This window comes from Solanum dulcamara, chromosome 8 (genome assembly GCF_947179165.1).
Source record: "Solanum dulcamara chromosome 8, daSolDulc1.2, whole genome shotgun sequence".
Classification (NCBI taxonomy): Eukaryota; Viridiplantae; Streptophyta; class Magnoliopsida; order Solanales; family Solanaceae; genus Solanum; species Solanum dulcamara.
In genome coordinates this window covers 1,729,712-1,751,422 of record NC_077244.1, presented here as the reverse complement: position 1 = coordinate 1,751,422, position 21,711 = coordinate 1,729,712, and the positions used below count along the sequence as shown (strand labels likewise).

The following is a 21,711-nucleotide window of genomic DNA, read 5'->3' as shown; positions in this document are numbered from 1 at the left end:
TCTATGTTTATTATTTTCACTAGCATAATTTTGCTAGTAGTCGAATTTTTAAATTAAAGTAAAAGTCATTGTTGAATAAAGTTGCACATTTATGTTTTTCTTTTCTTTTAAAGCATATTTATTTATGTTATGTTGAAATTTGACATAAGAGTATTATTATGTTTAAAATTTTATTTTGAATTTAGAACTTATGTTATACTTTCAATTTTATTTATTTTAGTAGTATTGACTTGATATTTCACGTTGCAAACCATTTATTTTTTAATTAGACTTGATATATATCTTTTTGTCAAAGATTTTAATAATTTTATGACATTATATATATAATATTAATATTTTTGTCAAACATGCATTTTATGATGTTTAAAGAAATCTTATATTTTCATTTTCTATGATTAATTAATTAAAATATACTAATTTAAAAAAATATAAATCAATTGTTTTTTATAATATTAGTAAGAACATATGCTTATTAATTAAAATATTTAATTTAATATCATTTATAAAGGCCCTTATTTGTATAATATAATTTTTGAGTTTAGATAATTAATTTTTATTTTCAAAATTTAATATAATCTCGTAATTACACTTGTGCAACTAAACAGTACAATTTTAATTACACTGTAATTATATTGTGACAAACAAATAGATCATCGTAATTACTAAATTGTGTAATTATTATGCTGATAATTATTACCGTAATAATTACACCAATTGTAATTATCAGGTGACTTTCAAACAGACCCTTAATGCGAATATATTATTAGTATCGCTAATCATATATTATATTATCTTTATGCTGGAGATTGATTGTTTGTATACCACAAATCAAACATTGTATTGTTTTATTCGAGATTTTATATTTGGATTAATTCTTTTTAGGGAAAAAAAGTTTAAATATGCCCTTCAATTTTGTCAATTAGAGTTGGTATATATTTTATTATAAAAGTGATTTATATATATCATATTTTAATACAAATGACTCACATAACTAAAATGTGTATAAGTTTGTTATTTAGAAACCCGTAAAATTAAAATATATATAAGTTGTGAGAAAATTTATATACTATTTTAATCTATGTATTTATTTTACGCAAGTATTAGTTATGAAGAATTTATTTATTCATTTATTAGTTATACATGTATTTATTATTTCACCTTCTATCGTGCATAAAATAATGCATATATTCCTTCATAATTTATATCTATATTAGTAATGCGAATTTTCAAATTACAAATCAAACATTGCATTAATTTTATACAAGCTTACCTTCTAATTAGTTACCAAACCTGATATTATTTCAAATCTCTGTATTATTAATGATATAATTCTAACCAATTAGCAAAAATGAACTTTGTGGCTTACTAATAAGTAACTAAAAACTTTTGGGGTTTTGGAAGGAAAAAAAAATAGAAGTCTCCTCTCCTCTCTCAGTTAAAAATATCAAAAGGATACAAATTCTTGGTAGCTTCCATTCTTCTCTCCCAATTATCAGCAATGCGAAAGGTTCGATTTTTATCTTATTGATTTCATCAAAGGTCAAATTTTTGAAGAACCCCTTTTGTTTGTTTACGTAATTGCTGTCTTAGAATACATATATATGATTCATATGTTGAAAACTGACTGATTTGGGATTGTGTTGAGGTAGGAGTAAAATGTCTGCGTACAGTCTACCTCCTCCCTAGTCCTCACTTTGTGGGACTACACTGAATATGTTAGTTGATTAATTGTCGGAAAATCTTAACAAAATTTGAGTTTTTATGATTCTTTGTGTTTGATCATTCAGAAAATTGAGCTAAAGTTAAGATTTTTGTTTGGTTTGACAGAGGCTCTTCGGGAGAGTAGAAGAGAACTGACTCATACCACCAGAGGTAAAACAATTTTACACTTTTGTTCCTCCTTTCCCCCTAGCACAAGATACATTGAGCTCATAGGACACCCATTGTCTCGAAATTGAACCTATGTAGTATATATAAATATGCAGAAGCGAATCCAAGATTTAAACGTGATGGTTGGTCTTTAATGTTCTTAGCACATAACTTATTCGAATTTCAGAGCTATGGTAGAGAATATAATACGTCCTCCTTTTTCAGTTTGTTTGTCTGACTTTGACCGGATACGGAGTTTAAGAAAGTAAAGAAGACTTTTGAATCTTGTGGGGTTAAACTAAGTATATGTAGAATGTACCAAAATGTCCTTTAATCTTGTAGTCTTAAACATGCCACGTGGAAAGTTAGAATTAAAGAGTTTCCAAAAAACGAAAGAGACATTCTTTTAGAAAAAGACTGAAAAGGAAAGTAAGGCAAACAAATTGAATCAGAGGGAATAATTAAAATTTTAGTGGTTTCACACACAGAGACACACATATCAATGTTCTGTGTCTAAATAGTTGGTTCGGATTATCCTGTAGCTAATAGCTACATCTGCCACTGTAATAATATGTATATAGAAAATTCAAAGGGGAATTTTAAAATATGTTGAAAGGTGCACAATATCCTTAAATATTGTCTTTGAGTGGGCTAGCATTTGATATTAAATTGTGAGGTCGTTGTTACCAGGTGATATTGTGGGGGCTTTATGAGCTATGCCAATATTAGTTTGAATAGTTGATAAAAAGTAATGTTAATTCCAATCAGAAAGTAATGTTATCGAATACCTGAGTATAAGTGAGATAAACAGTAACTCTTCAAGCTTAGGGAGTAAATAGAGTAACTCACTGGCAGAGGATTTAACAAGTATATTGGTCTCAACATCCACACACACACGTAAGCCTTTGGAAGGTCTTCCAAACAAGCGAAGGTGTATTTGAATGTTTGTTTAAATGGGCCTGATATACCTTGTATAAGATGCTCCAGTTTTATTAAGCGTCTTCTGCAGTAGCTACTTATATCATCAATGACAACAGTGCTGAATATTTCTTTTTGATAACCATAGTGTCTTGGCATTGTGCACACCTTGATTAATTCTACGGGCACCCTGCCACCTCCCACTAGCACATGTACCAGGTAATTCTATCCACCAAGGCTTGGATAGATAGGAAGAAATCACCTAGTTGTTGCCTCCTCTGGGAAGTAAACCTGAGACCTCATGGTTCTCAACCCACTTCATTGACCACTAGACCACTACAGTTTCTATACACATTACCTACTTATTGGCTTCTTGCACGTTAACTCTGTCTCATTTTTGCAGGTCCTTGATAAAATTGGAGTTGATGTTGCCTCATAGGTTAGTTTTTCATTATTGGTTCACATTGGAACAACTTGTATTCTTACTTACAAGAAGGATAGGAGTTTGGTGCTGACAATTACTGTGTTAAATTGAAGATCCCGTGTTTTAATCTGGACAGTTGTCAGCGGCTCCCAAGGGTAAAATTGCTGGAAAAAGGATGGAGGAATCAAGCAGGTTCGTCCTCATTTTCTTTTGATATGGTCTTCTTTACTTTATTCCCCTTTTCCTTCACCCACATGCTTGTTCGAGAGATAAACCTATGGAGCCAATAATATAACCTTCGCGTGTCTAGACTTGGTACTGGGAAATTATTTTTCTGATCTATGATGGTGAACTATTTGTTTCAAAAAATGCTTCCTCAGTTATTTCATATTGTCTTCATGCATACTTGCAGCTGCGGATTGTCTTCTCCTCCTTTCTTTTGAAGTTCGGAAATTGTATTCACAGCCTAAGTTACTATTCCCTTGAAGTAAAGCGTCTTGTTTTGATAAAGTAATGAATGTTAGTTAGAGTTATGTAGTTAGTAATATTTATATTTAAGAAAACATCATTCAACAATAATAAAATTTAATGTAATTTCACGTGGAGTTGAAAAGAAAAATCATTATACCTGAATTAATTATTTTAAGGGTTGTTGGTTAGAGTTATGTAGTTAGTAATAATGTAGTAATTAGTTATGTAGGGTTTATTATTTTGTAAAAAATCATATAGAACTTAATATATGAATAACTATTTGTGTATTAAATTTTCTTAAGTGTTAAATTATTTATGTATTAAATCTTAATTCTTTTCATACACAAACCAAATGATCGCTAAATCATGTATAATTAATTCTTATATTAATTAAAAGATAAATTTCTTCTTAATAAATTCCTGTATTATTCTAACCAACTAACCAAATATTTTGTGGCTTACTAATATAATAACCAAAACTTTTGGGGCTTTGGAAAAGAATATAAAAGTCTCCTGTTTGAGTTAAAAATATGAAAAGGTACAAATTCCATTCAATTATCAGACCCACAATCCTAAAATATGAACATCTTCTCCAAGAAACCCAATGCCAAAGGGTCGATTTTTATTTCATCAAAAGTCAATTTTTTGAAGAACCCCTTTTGTTTATTTACGTAATTGCTGCCTTAGAATACATATATAATGAAAACTGATTGATTTGGGATTGAGGGTTAGTTGATTGATTGTTGGAAACTCTTGACAAAATTTGAGTTTTTATGATTCTTGGTGTTTGATCATTCATAAAATTGAGCTAAAGTTATGATTTTTTTGTTTGTTGACAGAGGCGCTTCGAGAGAGTAGAAGAGAAGTGACTCATTCCACCAGAGGTAAAACAGTTTTACTCTTTTGTTTCCCCTTTCCCCTACCACAAGATACATTGAGCTCATAATTGCATTTTATTCTCATTGTAATTTTTATGGGAGTACATTAGATCACTATGTAGTTGTAAAAGGAGGAGGCTTGAAATAGTTTGATGCATGATCAATGTAAAAATAGTCAAACTATGATGTGAATACTCTAAATATGAAGAATGCATATTGTACCCTGCCTGGTTTGGATTGAGATATAGCTGATATGATACTAAATTGTTAGGTCATTGGTACTAGATGATATTGTGGGGGCTTTACGAGCTATGCCAGTATTGGTTTTGATAGTTGATAGAAAATTATGTTAATTCCAATCAGAAAATAGTTATCGAATACAAGTGAGATAGAAGTGACTCTACAGGCTTAGGGAGTAAATAGAGTAACTCACTGGCAGAGAATTTAACAAGTATATTGATCTCAACATCCACACACACAGAAGCCTTTGGAAGGTCTTCCAAACCAGCGAAGGTCTATTTGAATATTTGTTTAAATGGGCCTGATATAGCTTGTATAAGATACTCCTGTTTTTATTAAGCATCTTCTGCTGTAGCTGCTTGTAGCATAAATGACAACAGTGCTAAATATTTTCTTTTTGAAAACCATAGTGTTTTGGCATTGTGCACACCTTGATTAGTTCTACGGGGCACCTGCCACCTTCCACTAGCACATGTACCGGGTAACTCTATCCACCAAGGCTTGGATAGATAGGAGGAAATCACCTAGTTGTTTGCCTCCTCTGGGAAGTGAACCTGAGACCTCATGGTTCTCAACCCCCTTCATTAACCATTGGGCCAACCCTTGGGTGCCACAGAAATGCTATTAAGTTCAGCCAAGGTCTTTCTAATTGTGCAAGGATGTAAAACATGCTAAATTGTCCTGCATGATCCGCTGCCTGAATTGACTCGCACATTTTTCTTACTACGGAAAAATTTCTTTCATTACCCATTTCGTTGAAATGAATATACATATGCCATTCATTCTACTTGGGCAACTTTATGTTAGCTTAAACATGTTAGGGAACTGGATGAGATGATGTTCAATTGTAGTTAAAGTAGATTAAAACATGTTCGGTGAATAGGGAATTCATATGGTAATAATTCATTAATAAGTTGTAATTTCTTTCCCATCAGAAGACGCACACAATCTCTGTCAATATAGAGGGCAAATTAGGAAGACAATCATACTGATATCCACAATTTTATTTTGGGTGTGTGGAAGATGCTTCTTGTAAGTAACTATTAAGTCATTTTAGTTTTAAAATTGTGATGTAGGTATTGAGAAGGAAATTTCTGCTTTACAATCAGAGGTATGTCTGGATCTTCTTTCGGATGACTGTTCTTGAAAGTGATAGCATGTGTTCATGAGATACAACTTTTTGCGATTTTAGAGCTTATATAACTTTTCATTTATATCACACTTCCTTTACTTCTGGTTCTTAACATGATATTACATCAATAAGAGATATTTTTATTTCTTTTTTAAATGGGACAGGAAAAAAAACTTGTTGCTGAAATAAAAATGACTGCTAAAACTGGAAATGAGGTGTGTCTCGAGCACCATTCCCGGAGGCTAAATTAGCAGTTGTACTTTATTGTGTTGCTGCTTAAGTAACAGCTGAGGTACTCAGATGGTACTATATCATTTGGAACTCACGTGTCATCTGCTTTTCTCTCTGCATTTTCAGACAGCAACAAAAGTTTTTGCACGTCAGTTAATCAGGCTTAGACAGCAAATAGCCAACTTGCAAGGTAGTCGGGCTCAAATGAGAGGTATAGCGACTCACACACAGGTGCTCTGCCAAGTCCATGTTACATGCTTACTGATTTCAGTTCTTCATTCCTCTTTTACGGATGTATTTGAAAAGCTTTATGCCCTTTGCAGGCAATATCTGCCCAATCTTCGGTTGCTGCAGGCATGAAAGGAGCCACTAAGGCTATGACTGCTATGAATAAGGTTTGATGGCCAAAGATCATGATATCTAATTTAAATTTTTCCATTTGTTTGTATGAGAGAATTGCCTCTCTACCTCCTCGCGTTAGAGGTAAGGTCTGCGTACACTCTACTCTACCCAGACCACGCTTTTGGGACTGCACTTGGTTTGTTATTGTTTTTGTTGTATGAGAGATTGAAATATAAAAAAAAATCTCAAATCTTTTCTTATTCTTGAAAAAAGAGAGAATGAAATGTAAGCTCATCTTCATGAACATGGGGCTATAATTCAAGGAAATGGGGAGACTCGCACAGTATGAGAGCGGGGTGGATGAAATGGAGGCTCGCATCCGGTGTCCTTTGTTATAAAAATGTGTCACTGAGACTTAATGGTAGGTTCTATAGTGTGGTTGTTAGACCGACCTTGTTGTACGGGGTTGAGTGTGTTAGAAAATGAGATTTTCTAGATAGTTTTTTAGTCTAATAGTGTTCTCTATTAAATATTATGTTTGGTTTGTAAAGGAAAGATAATCCTTGTTTTATGGAATTTGTTTTGTAAGTGCTTGAATAGGTACTCTACTTACTTTTGTTCAAAAAGCTTATATAGCTAATGTGTCTAAGCCTTATGTAATATGCCATTTTGAATGAAAAGAAGTTCTGTAAAAACCTTATTTTTCTTATAAGTTTAAGAGTCTAACAGTGGTATCAGAGCCCTTCTTCTTGAGGGATCTGTGAAGGCAAGAAACTAAGGTTTTCTCCAGTTCTTCTAGGGTGAGAGCTGAGCAGCAGTAGCATGGCATCCAACAACTTCTTGGGTGCAAGCCCTCCTATGTTTATAGGAGAAAATTATCACATATAGGTGATAAAGATGAAGTCTTATCTCAAAGCTCTTAGTCTATGGGAAACAATAGAAAGTGAAGATGATCCTCCTCCACTTGGACCAAATCCAACAGTTGCACAAATGAAGATTTATGAAGATTCAAAGTCAAGGAAACCAAAGGCTCTCACATGTCTTCATTCAGCACTTTCAGGTGTAATTTTCACAAGAATAATGACTTGTGAAACACCTAAAGAAGCATGGGAGAAGCTAAAAGAGGAGTTCGATGGAAGTGATAGAGTGAAGGCTGTCAAACTCTTAACTCTCAAAAGAGAATTTGAGATGTTAAGGATGAAAGAAGGAGATACTGTGAAAGAGTATTCTGCCAAACTTATGGAAATTGTAAACAAAATAAGGTTGTTTGGTGAAACCTTTCCAGATTCAAAGGTGGTGGAGAAGATGATGATAAGCTTACCAACAAGGTTCGAGTCCAAGATTTCAGCAATAGAGGAATCTTGTGATTTGAAGACTTTATCGGTTGTAGAACTGATCAGCAAGTTGCAAGCCCAAGAACAAAGATCAAGTATAAGAGATGGAAAAGTAGCAGAAGTGGCATTTCAGGCACAACATAAAGGCAAGCAGCCTGTGAAGGACAATAGAAGGATGGAAGGAGATAAAGTAGCAAAGGGAAAACCATGGAAGGAATTTTCAAAGAAAGGGAAGTTTCCACCTTGCAGCCACTGTAAAAGAACCAATCATCCAGAAAAAGACTGCTGGTTCAAAGGAAAGCCATCCATTCAATGTAGATTCTGTAAAAAGATGGGTCATGTTGAGAAAAATTGCAGGGCCAAGCAGAATCAGCCACAACAACATCATGCGCAGCAGGCAAATTTTGTTGAAGAGTCGGAAAAGGAAGAAGAAAGCTTGTTTATGGCTTCTCACGAAGAAAACACAAGCAACAAATCCTCATGGTTCATAGACAGTGGATGTACGAGTCATATGTCGCACAATGAGCTCTTGTTTCACACACTTGACAAGTCGTTCAAAGCTAAAATTAGGATGGGAAATGGTGAAACAGTTGATGCACATGGAAAGGGTTCAGTTGCCTTTCAAACTATTCAAGGTACAAAGTTTATACATGATGTGTTGTATGTTCCTTGTTTAGCATGTAACTTGTTAAGTGTGGCTCAAATGATGTCGAAAGGTTGTTCCTTAATTTTTAAAGGCAAACATTGTTTGGTTTTTGACTCAAAAGATAGTTTGATTGTTAAAGTAGAAATGGTGGATAAATCTTTTCCTTTAGATGGGAAGTTTGATAGTGCAAATGCAAGTATGGATGAGTCATGGTTGTGGCACAAAAGATATGGGCATTTTAACTATGCTACTTTAAAGTCTATGTATGAGAAAGGCTTGACTAAAGAGTTACCTGAGATCTCACTATCTAAAGAAGTTTGTGAGGCATGTCAGATGGGTAAGGTACACAGGAAATCATTTCCTAAAAGTGCTACCTGGAGGGAAACTGAAAAACTTGAATTGGTTCACACTGATGTGTGTGGACCTATGCAGACATCATCTTTAGGACAAAATAAATATTTTGTTCTCCTTATTGATGACTTAACAAGGATGACTTGGGTGTATTTTTTGAGTAACAAGTCCCAAGTATTTTCAATTTTTAAGAAATTTAAAGCTTTTGTTGAAAGACAAAGTGGTTGTAAGCTGAAGTCTTTGAGATCGGACAATGGTGGTGAATACACTTCAAATGAGTTCAATAAGTATTGTGAAGATATGGGGATTGATCACAAGTTGACAGTAAGTTATTCACCCGAACAAAATGGAGTCTCGGAGAGGAAGAACAGGACTGTTGTTGAAATGACTAGATGTTTGTTACTTGAAAAGAAACTACCGCAAAGGTTTTGGGCAGAAGCTGTTTATACTTCAGTATATCTGTTAAATAGGCTGCCAACTAAAGCTGTGGATAAAAAAAACTTCTATTGAGGCTTGGAGTGGAACAAAACCATCTGCCAAGCACTTAAAAATCTTTGATTCGATTTGCTATTCTCATGTTCCTTCAGTCAAAAGAAGCAAACTTGAATCGAAAGGTGAATTGGGGATCTTTATTGGTTATTCATCGCAAGCCAAAGATTATAGAGTTTTCAGCTTGCAAAAAAAAAGTATTTCCATCAGAAGAGATGTTGTAGTAGATAAGCATGCTTATTAGAACTGGGATAAGGAGCAAATTGAGAAAGATAATGCAGATTTTCAGAACTTGCGTCCGCTGCCTGAAATCCAATCATTTGGCTCTGAAAATTTGGAAAAAGATGAAGAATCAGATGGGGAATCCTCACTTGATTCGCCCATTTTGAAAACAAAGTCCCTTTCTGAGATATATGAAAGATGTAATGTTGCAATCTCAGAACCAAATAGCTATCAAGAAGCATCAAGACATGAAGTTTGGATTGAAGCTATGAAGGAGGAGATTGGTATGATAGAGAAGAATGACACTTGGAAGCTGGTTGATAAACCCAAAGACAGAAATGTAATAGGGGTGAAATGGGTTTATCGAACCAAACTTAATCCAGATGGTTCAGTTTATAAATACAAGGCAAGGCTTGTTGTGAAAGGTTATGCGCAAGTTGCAGGTCTGGATTATGGAGACACATTTGCACCAGTTGCACGACATGATACAATAAGGCTTCTATTTGCTTTGGCAGCTCAATCAAATTGGAAGTTGTATCATTTGGATGTGAAATCAGCATTCTTAAATGGACAGCTGCAGGAGGAGATTTATATCGACCAACCAGAAGGATTTCAAGTTGCAGGAATGGAGGATAAAATCTACAAGCTACATAAGGCATTGTATGGATTAAAGCAGGCTCCTCGAGCCTGGTACAGTAAGATTGATTCTCATCTTATTTATTGTGGCTTCAAGAGAAGTGAAAATGAAGCCACTTTATATGTGAAGAAGGCTAAAGGAGGAGATGTGCTTTTGGTGTCACTCTATGTTGATGATCTTCCGTTAACAGGAAGCAATGAAGTAGGATGAATCAATTCAAGCAAGAAATGGAGACCAAGTTTGAAATGTCAGATTTGGGTGAAATGAATTACTTTCTGGGAATGGAGATTCATCAAGCTACAAATGGAATCTTCATTTCACAAAGAAAATATGCATGGGATATTCTTAAAAGATTCAAGATGGAGAGATGCAAGCATGTATCGACCCCACTAGTTCACAATGAAAATATTTCGAAATTTGAAGGAGGTGATAGGGCTGATCCTGCAGTTTATAGAAGTCTAATAGGTAGTTTGTTGTATTTGACAGCAACAAGACCTGATCTCATGTTTGCAGCAAGTCTTCTGTCGAGATTTATGCATACTCCAAGTCAAGTTCATCTTGGTGTCGCTAAGCGAACGTTGAGGTATATCAAGGGAACTGTTGATTTTGGTATTTGGTTTAAAAAGGAAGAGCAAGGGAAATTGATGGGTTATTCAGATAGTGATTGGGCAGGAAGCATTGATGATATGAAAAGCACTTCTGGATATGCTTTTACACTTGGTTCAGGCATGTTCTCATGGAATTCAAAGAAGCAAGAAGTGGTAGCTCAATCTTCTGCAGAAGCTGAATACATCGCTGCTGCTGGCACAACTAATCAAGCTCTATGGTTAAGAAAGATTCTATGTGATCTGGAGCAAAATGACATTGAAGCTACTGCCATTAAGGTTGACAACAAGTCAGCAATATCTATGGCCAAAAATCCATTGCAACATGGTCGTAGCAAGCATATAAATATGAAGTTTCACGCTATCAGGCAAGCAGAGAAGGATGGCGAAGTTAAACTTGTTCATTGCAGCTCAGATAAGCAGATTGCAGACATCATGACCAAAGCTCTTCCTAAGGGAAAATTTGAAGTTCTAAGGGCTAAGCTGGGAGTATCCAAGAAAAATCTCAAGGAGTAGTGTTAGAAAATGAGATTTTCTAGATAGTTTTTTAGTCTAATAGTGTTCTCTATTAAATATTATGTTTGGTTTGTAAAGAAAAGGTAATCCTTGTTTTATGGAATTTGTTTTGTAAGTGCTTGAATAGGTACTATGCTTACTTTTTTTCAAAAAACTTATATAGCTAATGTGTCTAAGCCTTATGTAATATGCCATTTTGAATGAAAAGAAGTTCTGTAAAAACCTTATTTTTCTTATAAGTTTAAGAGTCTAACAGAGTGTTGTCCAGTCAAGAACTCTAACGTTCTGAGGATGAAGGTAGCATAAATGAGGATGCTTAGATGAATGTATAGGCATACTAGGAGCGACAAGGTTTGGAATGAAGATATACGGGACAAGGTGGAGTGGCCACCTTGCAGGATACGATACGGGAAGCGAGACTGAGATAGTTTGGGCATGTGAAGAGAAGCATAGACGCTCCAGTGAGGAGATGCGGTGGACAACGATACGTTTAATGAGAGGTAGAGGTAGATCGATGAAGATTTGGGGAGAGGTGATTAGACATGACATGACATATTTCAGCTCAACGAGGACATGACCCTAGACAGGAGAGCGTGGAGGTCAAGGAATAGGGTAGACGGTTAGTATGTAGTCGAGCGATCTCTTCCTTTCTAATGGTAGAGCATGGGTCTAGTTTGGAGCACCTATCTACTCCCTTACCAGTATTATCACTATTGTGCTAGCATTATCTTATTCTTCAACTTTATTTTATTCCTACTGTTGTTTCTTATTCTTTGGTTATCTTGACTATTTGATGTCACTATTTTTCTGTTTTCAATATTTTCATCATAACCTTTTTTACAACCTCTCTACTCACAAAGATAGGGGTAAGGTCTGCGTTCACCCACCCTCCCCAGACCCCACTAGTGGGATTACACTAGGTATATTGTTGTTGTGTTCATCTTCATATACATGGAGATGGATGTCATGATGAGAGGGTTCCTGCATTCTTCACTGGTTGGTGGGACGCTACTTCTCGTTCTCTTGAACCCTCTTACCTCCTTGTGGATAAATTAAAGATGGGGGCTAGAAGTTTGATCCTTTCATGTTTGTTGACTCCTTTTTTCTTTGTTCCTTTTTCTTCCTGCCTCCATTATTTATTTTCATATTACTTATTAAAACATGACAGTTGTGTTGTGTGTGAAGTCACCTTCATTCCTTCTAAATTGTAATAATTATCAGTTGACTCAATGCAGCAAATGGACCCTGCAAAGCAAGCGAAGGTGATGTAAGATTTCCAGAGGCAATCAGCTCAATTGGATATGACGGTAAGACTGATTGCACATTATCTGCTGAATCTAAAATAAAATCATATCTCCTTCATGTCAACTCAGATTATTAGAAGTCAACTCAATAATATAGTGTTCGTATATGTAGACTGAAATGATGTCAGATGCCATAGATGATGCTATAGATGATGATGAAGCAGAAGAGGAAACTGAAGATTTGACCAATCAGGTATGCTTTTCAAACCCCCTTTCCGTAATGACTGAAAATAGTTAGTGGACGTGCACCAAGCAATGCATGTTTACTTTATGCTATTTTAGTAGTTGATTTAATTGAAACTATCCATCATGTTTGGATTTCTCTGGTGATGCAAGTCTTCATAAAAACTCACACATTAAGTTTGGGAACCCTTATCCTTTCCTGCGAAAACCAAAGGATCAAAGACATCGGTCACCTAGTAAATAAACGATTGTCGTGATGTCATTATGGGTGTCTTCAGGATCATTATCTTCTTAATAGAATGTATTATTCTGGCTTCTTTTTATGGAAGATGGCAAAAAAATGCCCCTAATGTTAGTGATTTGTCTTATATATGTCATTCATTAATCTATCAGCTCATAAAAGCCCCCAACATTATCTGCTTTCTCAAATATACCCCTGAAATAAAAAAGGTCCAAATATGTCCCTCACACTAAAGGTGGAAGCCGTGTCGGGGTATGTTTTGGACCTTTTTAATTGTTTAGAGGTTCAGTCGGCTCCATTTAGGACCCCAGGATCTCAGATTCAAATGGTGATGAGGTTTTGCACCATATATTTCATATGGATTTTCATTGAAAATGGAATGATGATTGAATGTGGAATATTCTTTCTAAAAATCAAACAATTATTGAATTGCATTAAAATATATATATCTACACGTAAATATCTATACACATGGTCCCACCTACATATCGGCTTCTTGCACGTTAACTCTGTCTTATTTTTGCAGTTCCTTGATGAAATTGGAGTCAATGTTGCCTCACAGGTTAGTTTTTCATTATTGGTTCACATTGGAACAAGTAGTATTCTTACTTAAAAGAAGTAAAGGAGTTGGGTGCCGACAATTACCGTGTTAAATTGAAGATCCCGTGTTTTAATCTGGACAGTTGTCAGTGGCTCCCAAGGGCAAAATTGCTGGAAAAAGGACCGATGAATCAAGCAGGTTCGTCATCATTTTCTTTTGATATGGTCTTCTTGTTACTTTATTTCCCATTTCCTTCACTCACTTGCTTTTTCGAGAGATAAACCTATGAAGCCAAAATAATAAATAAAGAAATAAGTGAACCCAAGGGTGTGACCTACTGGTTAATGATGTGGGTTGAGTACCATAAGGTCTCAAGTTCAAATTCCAACTAGACAAACACTAGGTAATTTTCCAATCTATTCTAGCTTTGGTGGACAAAGTTATTTAATACATGTTGTGTCACGCCCCAAGCCAACACCCTGGACGTGGCCGGCACTCGAAAATCATTGGTGGTCCAGGCGAACCACTTGGCCTGGTTAACTCGATAAAAGAGTAACATCAAGTGTGCTTTTTAAAACAGTCTCCTCAATCTTTAAATAATAACTTAAAGTACTCATATAAAGATGTAAGTCAATATCATAACTCAATAATGAAAGTTGTAACGATTTTCGACGGAATGAAAAAGACATATATGGTAGAATTATAACCATAGAATACGATTTTCAAAACTGACTCTAAAAGACTTGATATGACTCCACTCTACTCAGTCTATGAAGCCTCTATTAACTACTAGAAAGGTGTCGAGGCAAGCCCACAACTACCTCAAGAAATAATGAAATAACATAAAGCAGACAATTAAGCAACTCCTCTGAATACAAAGAGGTCTCACCAAAAACTAGAGAAGATAGATCCTCAACGGTGCGCCTATTGATGATTTCTAACACCTATATATGCATCATAAAACGATGCAGGTCAAGTGACGTCAGTACATGGAATGTATGAGTGTGTAAAATGGCTGAAAGGAAACTTAAAGGTACTCAACTCAACTCTGAAAATAGCTCAACTCAATAAGGCATGCAATATATGTAAAAGGATGCTTCAAAAGATATAAATAAGTAAATGCAACTCTGTATATAAAAATATAATACTTTTCTCTTGGGGAGTTTCTCTAACCGACAATCATCACTTATGGGCTAGTGATGATACAACGAAGCGATGTCGTTGCCACATCCGTCCAATACTTTGCTAGGGTAAAGGACGTCACATCTCTGGATCCACATCAAAAGTCCTCTTATTTGGGACAAGTGAGGCTTTGCCTCTATCCTACACTGGCTACGTAGTTTATGGGGTTTGAGTTGCCTCTATTCTTACCCAAATCGGTGCTCAATACTACTCCCGAAATATTTTATTATGCTCATATACATCAAGTGAGTACAATAATCAAAATACATCTCATCTAGTCTCATTAGACTATACATCAATTTAATCAACTCATCTTTTCTCTTTGAATTAGATACAATCTCAACTCAATGAATGCATTTTAAAAAAAACATAATTTAACTTCTCAATCTCAAAATAGATGTTTTAAATATATTAATTTTCATGCTTAAAATAATAATTAAGAGACTTCTCAAACTCAACTCATTTTTTAATCAATAATACTCATTGCTCAAAAACAGAAATTTAAGAGACTTCTCAAAACTCATCTCATGCTCTTTCAAAACTCAATAAAAAATGTATAGACTCAGGTTAAAATCATACTTCGTTTAATGCATGAAAATCATGCTCATCAACTCAAAATAAATGCATGTTAATATAATGATCATCAACTCAACTAGGGTTCATGCGAATGAAATCATGAACAACAATCTCAAGAATTCAAAGTGTAGAAACAAGAATAATCTTAATGCATAATTATATAGAACTCAATGAAGGAAGAAATTACTAATTTGAAATTCAAAGAAACTAGGATTAAAACTCAACTCAACTCTTTGACGATAGAATTTAGATGTAGGGCACGTGGATGAACTCAATCCAATGCTATGATTAGCCTTACATACCTGGAAGAATTAGATTCTTGAAGAACTTTGAAGAACTCGACGAATGCTCTTGAAATCCTAGTTTTTTTCTCCTCTTGAAATAACTTAGAACATATGAATTTAATTGTCTGAGGGTTTGGAATGAATGGGGAGGTTATTAGGTCATAAGATGGACTTAGAGAAGTTAATCGAGGGTAAAAGGTCAATAATACCTTTCTGGGAGCGTCAGAAAACCAGAAAAATTGAAAAAAAGAAGAGACTTTTTAATGAGTCCTGTCGGCCAAATCGGCTCAAATATCCACCGAGTTTTGAAGTTAGAAACAACAAATTTCTCAGTTATTCAAAAAAGAATCAAAAAAAGAACTACAGAGCTAGGTTTCACTAACATGCATCCTTCGCTAGAAATTGCAAACCTAGTTAAAGCTGTTCTTCACTCGACTACCTTGGTGTTGGAGCCGTTGATCTGAGCTATCAGCTTAATCTCAACCGAGCTCAATAAATCGAGTGTAATCTTTTACAATCTCTTGGCGGTTCAAACTTATCAATTTAACAATTAAAACCACAAAAATTGTATTCCAACTTTGTCTGAGCTACTTTAAAAAACTGAAAAGAAATGAGTAGAGACTAAAAATGGAATACATAATAGGAGCTATTACAACTAGGCAATAATGGTGAATGATGAACTAATTTTGACTCAAGTACTACTGTATCCTCAAGAAAAATTACTAGACATCTTGAGTGCACTGCTCGCTGACGGATAAAGTATGCTGCGCTTTCGGTTTTCTATTTTTCTTTTCTTACTGTAAATAATCATATCTTATTATTAGTATGAAGTGCATTTTTCATGCTCTTTGATCTCATTAACTCGCTCATGTACATTTTGTTGTTGTGCCTTCGTGTTGGCAGTTCAAGGATCGATGAACTGGAGAAGAGATTGGCTGCACTTAGAAATCTTTGATCTCAATATCTTGGACTAGTCCGTATGAAGTTTCACCACACATAAAACATTTTTCAACGGCTACAAACAATGTATTTTGTACCTAATTTTGATGATAAATGGTTGTCCAACAGCTACAAACAATGTATTTTGTTCTTTGATAACACATTTTTCAGCTTGTGCAAAGATTTACTCATAATCTTTGAATTTGTAAGTTAAGAAATGCATACACTTCATTCAATACAAACAACATTTATTTAATACGTCAAAATATTACTTAAACTTGATATATCATCAAAATTCATAATGTTACATTTTCCCCAGTGAAGAAAAAGCTTACTTGTAAAACTAAAAAGAAACTATAAATCAAATCCTACATCATAAGCTGCAGGAAGAACCAAATCCATTACGTCGCCGTCTACTTATTCTTGGCATCTGAAAAAATAAGATAGTGAGTCAAACAATTACAAATTTTTAGCCTGTGTTACAGCTTCCTACTGATTACTAGCTTAAAACATAAGCTAAGGCTAATGCTTTTCAAGACTTCAGCTTCTTTAAGTTGTTGGAAAGAAAAATATGCTTCGTATCGAGAGTTAATTAGTGGTTGTTATTAACTAAAAAAAGCATCAAACTTAATATATTAAAAATGATTAGTGTAGAGCTTAGTAAATGAATACCTGAAGTTCTGAAATCAAATCCTTCTCTATTGGTAACTTGTCTACAAGCGATTATTTCTTCTTCTGTAATTCCTCTGACCTCGCTGCTTCTTTCTCCTTCGCGTGGTAATTTTGTGTTCCAGTTCTTCAATGATTCTTGCAAGCAATTTCAGATTTCCAGTTGAGATCATGAAATATATAATGGATAATCCAATACATAGTCCACTGCCATAGCCCATCACAGCTGCTTTCCAAAAATCATTCAGAAATTCAGAATTGCTTTCTTGATCGTCTAGAGCAGATACTGTATAATTTGTCACAGGATCATTGCCACAACCTTTTGAAACGGGGAATCCACGTAATCCATCATTACCTTCATATGAATTGTTCTCAAAGGTATTAAATTGAGGTCCTTGAGGGATGCATCCTTGGAGATAATTGTGAGAGAGATTTAAGAATTCAAGAGACGTAAGAGAAGCAAGTTGTTGTGGTATCTCTCCCAAAAGCTGGTTAAACGAAAGGTCCAGTGATTCCACTACAGATAAACTTCCAAGTGATGGTGGTATAGGACCTTTCAATCCATTGTGAGACATATTCAACACCCGAAGACCAATGAGATCTCCTAGAACACTAGGAATATGTCCTTCAAATTTGTTGCTTGAAAGATCGATAACTGTGTACAAGGACAAAATTCTCACAACTTCAAACTCCAATCCCTTTGTTTCAATAACTACCGAGTCTTCGTAATATCCACCTCCTGCATAACTTGGTACCTTCATTGTTTGATCAATTCTCTTCATCCCTTTCAAATGTTGAAATAGACTCGTTGGTAAGTCTTTTGAGAAGGCATTGTAAGAGAGATCTATGATTCGAAGATCAGGAAACATGATTTCATCCCCTAAAGATCTTATGGGTCCATGCAATTTATTCGATGCCAATCTTAAAACTCTAAGCTCTGTCAAAGTTCCCAACCACATGGGGAATGTGTCGTTGAGTTGGTTATTTCCTAGATCAAGAACTTGCAACATTTTGCAACGGGCTAAAGGTCGAGGGATTTTCCCCTCTAGTTCATTTCCATGCAAGTTGAGACTTCTAAGTGAACTTCCAACCCTAAAATTTGTTGGAAGAGTCCCAGAAAGTTTGTTGTTCTGAATATCCAAAACCTGGAGGCCACGAATATTGCCAACACATTGTGGAATTGCTCCCTCCAGATTGTTTCTGCCCAAATTCAGAATTTGTAGTGATGTTAACTTGAAAATAGATGAAGGGATCTCTCCTCTGAGATGATTATGTGACATTGACAAAATCTGGAGGCCACTGATATTACCCAAACATTGGGGGACTTTTCCCTTCAAGTTGTTTCTCGTCATATCCAACACTTTCAGTGATGTTAAATTGCACACAAATGAAGGAAATTCCTCAGTGAGATTGTTATCATTGAGAAACAGACGTACTAAATTTCTCAAATTCCCCAATGAAGAAGGAATAGAGCCAGAAAGCTGATTTCTAGCAAGATCCAAACTAAACAACTTGTTCAAATTCCCCAATGAAGAAGGAATAGAACCAGAAAGCTGATTATGAGAAAGAATCAAACTAGACAACTTGTTCAAATTCCCCAATGAAGAAGGAATAGAACCAGAAAGCTGATTTGTATCAAGATCCAAACTAGACAACTTGTTCAAATTCCCCAATGAAGAAGGAATAGAGCCAGAAAGCTGATTATAAGAAAGACCCAAATTGGACAAGTTGTTCAAATTCCCCAATGAAGAAGGAATAGAGCCAGAAAGCTGATTATGAGAAAGAATCAAACTAGACAACTTGTTCAAATTCCCCAATGAAGAAGGAATAGAACCAGAAAGCTGATTTGTATCAAGATCCAAACTAGACAACTTGTTCAAATTCCCCAATGAAGAAGGAATAGAGCCAGAAAGCTGATTATAAGAAAGACCCAAATTGGACAAGTTGTTCAAATTCCCCAATGAAGAAGGAATAGAGCCAGAAAGCTGATTATAAGAAAGAAACAAAATAGACAAGTTGTTCAAATTCCCCAATGAAGAAGAAATAGAGCCAGAAAGATGATTATCAGAAAGAAACAAAATAGACAAGTTGTTCAAATTTCCCAACGAAGAAGGAATAGAACCAGAAAGCTGATTATCAGAAAGATCCAAAATAGACAAGTTGTTCAAATTCCCCAATGAAGAAGGAATAGAACCATTAAGAGAGTTATTAAACAAAGTTAGTGTATTAAGAGACCTCAAGTAACCAATTTTTTCAGGAATAGAGCCAGAAAGCTGATTAACGGAAAGATACAAAATAGACAAGTTGTTCAAATTTCCCAACGAAGAAGGAATAGAACCAGAAAGCTGATTATCAGAAAGATCCAAAATAGACAAGTTGTTCAAATTCCCCAATGAAGAAGGAATAGAACCAGAAAGCTGATTATTAAAAAGAAACAAAATAGACAAGTTGTTCAAATTCCCCAATGAAGAAGGAATAGAACCAGAAAGTTGATTGCTATAAAGATCCAAATTAGACAAGTTGCTCAGATTCCCCAATGTAGAAGGAATAGAACCAGAAAGCTGATTATCAGAAAGATCCAAAATAGACAAGTTGTTCAAATTCCCCAATGTAGAAGGAATAGAACCAGAAAGCTGATTATCAGAAAGATCCAAAATAGACAAGTTGTTCAAATTCCCCAATGAAGAAGGAATAGAACCAGAAAGCTGATTATTAAAAAGAAACAAAATAGACAAGTTGTTCAAATTCCCCAATGAAGAAGGAATAGAACCAGAAAGCTGATTATTAAAAAGAAACAAAATAGACAAGTTGTTCAAATTCCCCAATGAAGAAGGAATAGAACCAGAAAGCTGATTATTAAAAAGAAACAAAATAGACAAGTTGTTCAAATTCCCCAATGAAGAAGGAATAGAACCATTAAGAGAGTTTTCACTCAAATCTAGTTTAGTAAGAGACCTCAAGTAACCTATTTCTCCTGGAATGGTGCCAAAGAAATTGTTCCTGCTAAGATCAAGATTCTCAAGAAAAGGGAGAGATGAAAACGGAAAAGCATAGAGTGTACCAATGACACTAACATTTGTAATATTCAACGTATTTACCCTACCATTAAAGCATATAACTCCATACCAGTCCCTGCATGCGTTAGAGCTTGGAGTCCATGAAGCCAATAAGGAATTATTCTGGTTCTTGAAAGTTGCTTTCCATTTCAGGAGTGCAGTAGCTTCCTTAGTGGAAGCAAAAGTAACTGTAAAGAGATATAAAAGAGTGAAAAATTGAACTGAAGAGAATATTTTGCTGGAAACCATCATCATCATATTTTGAGTTTATTATTTCGGATTCATAGGATTTTATATAGGGAAAAACAGCATTTTCTCCATATTTTCTAATTTGGCTTCTATTAGAGAAAATATTGTCAATCTCAACTTAAATTTTGGTTTGTTTTTGTGCTACACATCTAAGTCAACCAATGACTTAATCAAAGTGGCCAAAACAGTTTTGTTATGACCACTTTTAATGTACGACACAAACATGTCTGGTTCTCAATTCTTAGCTCTAAATTAGTAGATAATATTCAATAATTCTCGGTCTTGGACCAATAAATTTCTAGGCTACATGATATCTAGTTCATGTAGCAGATACCAAGAGTTGATTTCTCACATGATCACTCAACTATTTAGAAAGTCACTTTTACATCTTTTTGTAACAGAAAAGTCCCTTACTTATTGTCATTTCAGGTATAAAGTCACTCAATCAATTCAAGTTATATTTCCGATAGATATTGATGATGTGGAAAAATTTACAAGCCAAACTTTTAACATACGAAAAACTATCAATTTTAACCAGTATATTGACCCACTCCACTTGTCTGATTCGTAACGTGTTCTCTCCAAATGTTACAAATTTGTGTTTTTCTGTTTTTGTTTTTGAGAAAATATTTTTATTTTTAAATTAAATTTGGGTTGTTCCGTTTTTGTCTTAAGAAAATGTATCACAAGAATGGCCTTGGTATGAACATAAAGATTAAATCAAAAAACTTCGAATCCATAGTAAACAGAGAATAATTAAGCATATTTATCTGGTCCATCCCCCCCCCCTCCGAAAAAAAAGAGCAAATAAAATTATGAGATACTGGTCAACAATACATCTTAATGAACTATCACTTTTTTGCGAGTTTCACATTCGAATAATAAGTTATTTCTCTTCCCTACCGAAATTATGGTCATCTCAATTTGTTTTATTGAAGCATAATTGTTTCTACCCAAATCTAGAATATTTTGTGACATCAAATTCCAAATTGATAAAAGAAATTTCTTCACTAAGATTATTTATGGATACGAAGAAATATCTTCTGGAATTTGTTGGAATAGAGAGTGACCCTTGAAGAAAATTGGATCGCAAATCAATAGTTTCTAGAGATAGATTAAGATATCTCAATCTTCAAAGACGGGAGGGGAAGTGTGGAAACACTATAAATCCTCCAAAATAGG

At 34.7% G+C, this 21,711-nt stretch overlaps 1 protein-coding gene and 1 pseudogene across 1 annotated transcript; one reads left to right on the top strand and one right to left on the bottom strand.

Annotated features, from left to right (window-relative positions):
* Positions 1-1,385: 1,385 nt before the first annotated feature.
* Positions 1,386-16,736, top strand: LOC129899247 (vacuolar protein sorting-associated protein 2 homolog 3-like; annotated as a pseudogene).
* Positions 16,737-16,786: 50 nt separating this feature from the next.
* LOC129899246 (receptor-like protein Cf-9 homolog) lies at positions 16,787-20,727 on the bottom strand. Its single transcript, XM_055974132.1, has 2 exons — positions 17,228-20,727; positions 16,787-16,985 (listed from the first exon to the last, which is right to left on the bottom strand). The coding sequence occupies exon 1, from the start codon at positions 20,536-20,538 to the stop codon at positions 17,269-17,271; it is 3,270 nt and encodes a 1,089-aa protein (XP_055830107.1). The 5' UTR covers positions 20,539-20,727; the 3' UTR covers positions 16,787-16,985; positions 17,228-17,268.
* Positions 20,728-21,711: the final 984 nt, after the last annotated feature.